The sequence below is a fragment of the Gekko japonicus genome, unplaced genomic scaffold (assembly GCF_001447785.1).
Source record: "Gekko japonicus isolate JY-2015 unplaced genomic scaffold, Gekko_japonicus_V1.1 scaffold2237, whole genome shotgun sequence".
NCBI lineage: Eukaryota > Metazoa > Chordata > Lepidosauria > Squamata > Gekkonidae > Gekko > Gekko japonicus.
The window spans coordinates 149,179-155,383 of NW_015174906.1; the positions used below are offsets into that span (position 1 = coordinate 149,179).

General features: G+C 56.0%; 1 protein-coding gene across 2 annotated transcripts in view; it reads right to left on the reverse strand.

Moving 5' to 3' along the window:
* Positions 1-43: 43 nt before the first annotated feature.
* TRIM3 (tripartite motif containing 3) overlaps positions 44-6,205 on the reverse strand; it is a 22,139-nt gene continuing 15,977 nt past the window's right edge. For both annotated transcript variants that reach the window (XM_015425012.1, XM_015425010.1), the window contains exons 10-11: positions 4,548-4,688; positions 44-196 (exon numbers count right to left, since the gene is read on the reverse strand). In XM_015425012.1, the coding sequence (XP_015280498.1) occupies positions 44-196; positions 4,548-4,688 (294 nt within the window). The remainder of the gene's footprint in view (positions 197-4,547; positions 4,689-6,205) is intronic.

Here is a 6,205-nt window from a genome sequence, read left to right on the forward strand (position 1 = left end):
ACCGCCGCCCACCTGCCCCCCGCTGCCCGCCCCCCCCCCACAATTACTGCAGGTATCGGTAGGCTTTGAAACAGTGGTTCCCCGAATCGGCCACCACCACGTGTCCATCAGAGGTGAGGGCCAGGCCCTGGGGCCCGTAGAGGGGGTCTGCTGTGGTGTTGATGTAGGACAGGAAGGAACCGGAACTGTCGAAGACCTGGGGAGAGAGGAAGGAGGGCCGGCCGTGAGTGGCAGTGGCAAGACCCCCCGGGGGGGGCACACGCCCCACCCGTCCCTCGCCCCACCACCTGGCGGAGACTGACCAGGAGAGGGATCTTGGAGTCCTGGTAGATAACTCAATGAAAAGGTCGAGACAGTGAGCGACTGCAATTAAAAAGGCCACCGCTTTGCTGGGAATTATTAGTAAGGGAACTGAAAACAGATCAGCCAATATAATAATGCCCCTATATAAATCAATGGTAAGACCTCATTTGGAATACTGTGTGCAGTTCTGGGCACCACACCTCACAAAAGGATATTATAGCTTTGGAAAAAGTGCAGAAAAGGGCAACTCGAATGATAAAAGGGTTGGAACACTTTCCCTATGAGGAAAGGTTAAAGCGCTTAGGGCTCTTTAGCTTGGAGAAAAGACGACTGAGGGGTGACATGATCGAGGTTTATAAGATTATGCATGGGAAAGAGCAGGTAAAGAAAGAGGTACTTTTCTCCCTTTCTCACAATACAAGAACTCGTGGGCACTCCATGAAACTGCAGAGCGGTCAGGTTAGAACGGATAAAAGGAAGTACTTCTTCACCCAAAGAGTGATTAACACATGGAATTCACTGCCACAGGAAGTGGTGGGTGGGTATTTTTGGCCACTTTGTGACACAGAGTGTCGGACTGGATGGGCCACTGGCCTGATCCAACACGGGCTTCTCTTATGTTCGTATTTTCACTGCTGCTGCTGGGGGCCAGGACTGGGGGGAGGGAGGCTGGTGGATGGGTGGGGAGCATCCGGAACACCCTGTAAAATTCTGGTCACCCCACTTCAAAAGGCTGGAAAAGGGGCAGAGGGGAGGAAGGGGTACATGCGAATACCCCTATGGCCATTGGGGTGTCTGCAAGGCTGAGCGTCTTGGTTCAACCGCCCCCACATCTGGCACCATGGTCCTGGGCAGCACGACCGAGGACTAAGTCCCCCCCCCCGGTCGGTTCGATGACCGGCTGTTCCAGGGCACAATCCGTTCGGGTACCTGACTGGGACACACGTTTGCCCAGTCGACAGGCGGGCAGCTAAAGATGCCCATCGTTACAACTCCCCCTCCCCAAACTCATTTTCCATCTCAAGACAACCCAGAGCTTTTGGTCAGTGGGCTGGAAGCACATCCCCCCCAATACTAAATCACTTTCCAGGCCTGGTGTGGCCACCCACAGCGATTCTGCGGAGGAGGACTCCCCCCCCCATCGTAAAGTTTTCTTGTTTGCCAGACCCCCACGCCCTCCTTGCCACGCCCAGCGACACCTCCTCCGGCATGCCCTCCCCCTGGCATGTCCAGGGATGACCACACCGCACTGGCTCTCTCCCTTGCACAGAGCGTTGGGCTGGATGGGCCACTGGTCTGACCCAGCACGGCTTCTCTTCTGTTCTGCTGTGCTTACTACAGCTACGTTTTCCCGTAAAACCAAGCCCCCCAACTCCCCCACCGCTTCCGGCTGGAGTGCATGGAGACTCCCCACGTGCGCCTGTCTCACTGGCCCTACGCCCGGAACAGGTAACATTTCGGAAACGGCTGCCTTGGAGGGCCTGGGTTCTAGTCTCTCTACCTAAATTTGGCTTCCAGCACCTCCCCACCAATGTTCCCTCTAAGCCGTAGAGTCTCGTAAGCAAAAATTCTACTTTGTGAGTGACTGGCATTAAAGTTGTGAGTGAGCAATTTGGCTGCTGCATAAATCAGTTTGCTCTGGAGCCCTCTTTCCTGAGCGCAGACAAAAACGTGTGGGCCAGAGGCTAAAAAACTGTGAGCTAGCTCACACTAATTCAGCTTAGAGGGAACACTGCTCCCCACTAGAGTTCCTCACCTCACTGGTGCCAACGGGCACCCCGGGCACGGGCTCCTCCCCAGCACTACCAACCAAGCTACCTAGATGGGCGGGTGATGTCCACCACCTTCGCACCGGGACGTTCCCCGCGCACCCATCCCAACCCCAGCTATCTACGTGTCTAAGGACTGAATCTCCCACCGTGACTGGGGCCCTCCCCCTCGGAGGCATGTCCTTGGCGGTGCCCTCCTCCCCCAAGGCCTTCCTTGGACGTGACGGGCAAGGTGCCAACACCCTGGGCTTGGGAGCTGTGGTCCCTGGACTGACTTCAGGGTCAGGAGGATTGGCCTCCTGACCAAGGAAAGGGCCTTCTCCGCTCACACACACACACACACACACACACACACACACACACACACACACGGACTTGGAACGCAGGGAGCTGCTTCATACTGAATCTGACCCTCTTGGTGGATCAACATCAGCGCTGCCTTTTAAGCCACCTGCCACCCGCTCCTGACTGGAGATGGCAGCGACTGAACCTGGGACCTTCCGCTGAGCCACAGCACCTCCCCTCACGACACTGGCCACCCCAAGATGCGGGCACGGCTCCTCGGCTCTGGCAAGAGGCCGGTGGCCCCTCCACCACGGCTCTGCGTGACGCCACTGGCCACCCTCCTGGTCCCCCCCCGGGGCCCCTTAGACCCACCTTCATACCTCCCCCCCCCCAGGGACAAGCGGCCAAAGGGCAGCACCAGCTGAGCCTCCAGCCCAGCCCAAAACCAGGAGTGATGTTTTTGTGGGAACCTCCAAAGCTTCCTATGAAATTAAATGGGTGATAATTCCAAATAATTTTCCTTTAAAGCTTGCCGCAATGCCTGAGTGGTGGAGTGCAGTTGGGGAGAGAGGAGAAGCGCTTGGGCACGTCCCTGGGTCAGCTCCTTCCACCCCTTCCCCCGGGGGCGAGGGAAGACCTGACATCAGGGAGTCCGGCTCAGTGACAGGCGTTCAGGCATACAATCATTTCCTCCTGAACAAGCAGTTAGAAGAAGGAGAGAGAGAAGAGATTGGATCTATGCCCCATGGCCCTTCACTACCCAGAGGAGTCCCAGAGCGGCTCACAAACTCCTCTCCCTCCCCCTCCCCACAACAGACACCCCCCCTGTGAGGCGGGTGGGGCTGAGAGAGCTCTGACAGAGACGGCTCTTTTTCAAGGACAGCTCTTGTCAGAACTACGGCTTGCCCAAAGTCACCCACCCAGGTGCAAGTGGAGGAGGAGTGGGGAATCAAACCCAGTCCTCCCAGATTAGAGTCCACGCACTTCACTACAATGCCAACCTGGCTGAGTTACGGTCTTAAATGCTGGTGGGATGGGAGGAAGGCGCTCAGGCACGTCCAACGTAAGAACATAAGAGACGCCAATGTTGGATCGGGCCAAAGGCCCATCCAGGCCAACACTCTGTATCACACAGTGGCCAGAAATACCAGGGGCCATCAGGAGGTCCAGCAGTGGGGCCAGGACACTAGGAGCCCCCTCCCACTGTTGACCCCCCCCCAAGCACCAAGAAGACAGAGCATCACTTAGTCCAGCTTCATTTAATTTGTCTCCAGGCTCCCGTACGAGAGTTATTCTGATAATTGCATTTAATATGAATGTATAGAATGTTTACTTTTTGCTGAAACTTTACCATATGATTACAACCTGTATTCAATATGAACGTATATCATGCTCAATTTCTGTAATTTTTATTGCAGCTTTACCATACAATTACGGCCCGATGAAGGGTCGAAACGGAGATTTACGTGGGACTTCTGCTGCTGGGGTTAACGCCACCTGGTTAACCCCATGTGCTGTGGTTTAGCTTTAGATGTTTAAATTCAATATGGATTTGTACTGCATCTTTAGTAAAGGTAAAGGTTCCCTTGCTTGAAAGCCAGTCGAGTCTGACTCTAGGGTTGCGGTGCTCATCTCCGTTTCAAAGCCGAAGAGCCAGCACTGTCCGAAGACATTTGTACTGCATCTTTAAAGAATACTTAATAAGAGGTTTTCTGCAATTATGTTTAAATTCAACTTGTACTTGCACTGTATCTTTTAAAAAAATAGTTAATAGAAGAAGAGATTGGATTTATACCCCGCTTTTCACTTGGAGTCTCAGAGCGGCTTACAAACTCCTTTCCCTTCCCCTCCACACAACAGACACCCTGTGAGGTGGGTGGGGCTGAGAGAGCTCTGACACAAACTGCTCTTTGAGGAACAGCTGTGCCAGAGCTTGTGACTGACCCAAGGTCACATCAGCAGGTGCAAGTGGAGGAGTGGGGAATCAAACCCGGTTCTCCCAGATTGGAGTCCGCACACTTAACCACTACACCAAACTGGCTCTCTAATAAGAGTAGTCTTGTAATTTAAAACAGAATAGACCCCTGTGCACATACTACACTGAACACAATGTGTGTATTCCTTCATTACGGTATGTTTCAGATTGAGTATGCTACATATACTGCATTGCCCTTGTTTGTTACACAATACCTGAATCCGGCTGTTGCCCCAATCGGCCACGATGATGTTCCCGTTGGAGTCCACGGCCACACCCGTCGGGGCATTGAACTGCCCGTTCCCCTCGCCGTGAGAGCCAAATTTAAAGAGGAACTCTCCGTCGGCACTGTACACCTGAGGGAGGGGACAAGCAGGGGTGAGGGAGACGTCTCGAACCCAGGGCCTCCACCCCCACCCAGGCAACAAGGGTTACTTATTCAACTTGGTTCTTTAGAACATTTCTATGCCACCTTTCCACCCACTCAGGGTCCCCAAGGCGGCGCACCGCTCGGCCACCCGCGGGCTGCTCCACCACAGCCGAGGCTCCGCGCTCCGGTGCTTTCACTAAGCGGGCCCCGGGGACAGCAGGCGCTGCGTAGATCTCGTGGCCCTTGTGCCAGTGAGACGGGGAGGAGAGCTGCTCTACCAAAGCTCCCTTTGTGCATCCAGAGACCCGAGAAGAGCGGACTGGGCTTCACGCTCTTCTCAGGGTGTGGAGTGGCAGTGCACCGGCCACCAGTCGTGACTAGAGTTCCTGCACGGGAGGAGCTCCCGGCCACCCTGACTAGGAACGGACCGGCCCTTCTCGGGGCCTGCCGACTCTCGGGAGGGTCAACGTTCCGCGCCCCTGACCTTCCGGCTTCCCCTCCCTGCCCACGGGCTTGGGTTGAGGGCCTCATTCAGACCTCGGAGCCCCTGGGAGGCGCTTGTCCTTCTGTGTCCAGCTGCCAACAGAAAAGCTTTCCCTCGTGACAGAGTGGCTGGGGGCCCCCCGCCCACTCCCTCCCTTCTCTGCCGGCACCCCCAGAGTCCAGGAGGCGGGGGGACTACACACTGTCCCGCCGGGCAACGCCTCTCCCTGCTCCTTCAGGGGCTCCAGTCACTTCTGAAGGGCACGGCGGGCACACCCCTGATCACTGCTGCTGCAGCAGCATCTTCTGGGCACACCGCGGGCGTGGGAAGCCGCCCGATGCCCGGCCAGACCCTCGGCCCATCAAGCCCACTGGCCTGGCGGAGAGAAGGGGCTCGCCCACCACCCTTGTCGGCTGGCGCTACACTCCGCGTCACTCAGCCGGGCAGCTTCTACGGCTTCTGCCTTCCCAACAGCCGAGAGGGAAAGCGGTCCCTCCTGCCGCCTGCCTCCAGTGCCGAGCGCCACTCAGGCTCTGACAACAGGTGCACCCAATAGGTCCTTTGCAACAGCGCATCAGAGCTTAAGCCACACAGGGGGCTTCGCTGGCTCTCGGCAGAGCACACGAAGAAGGAGTGGTTGGACTTATATCCTGCCCTTCACTCAGAGTTTCAGAAGGGCTTGCAAACTCCAGTTTGGTGTAGTGGCTAAGTGCGCGGACTCTAATCTGGGAGAACCGGGTTTGATTCCCCACTCCTCCTCCACTTGCACCTGGCTGGATGATGAAGAAGAGATTGTATTTATTCCCCTTGCCCTTCACTAGCCAAAGGTGTCTCAGAGCGGCTTACAAACTCCTCTCCCTTCCCCTCCCAACAGACACATTGTGAGGTAGGTGGGGCTGAGGGAGCTCTGGCAGAAACGGCTCTTTTCCAAGGACAGCTCTTATCAGAACTGTGGCTTGCCCAAGGTCATCCAGTCAGGTGCAAGTGGAGGAGTGGGGAATCAAACCCGGTTCTCCCAG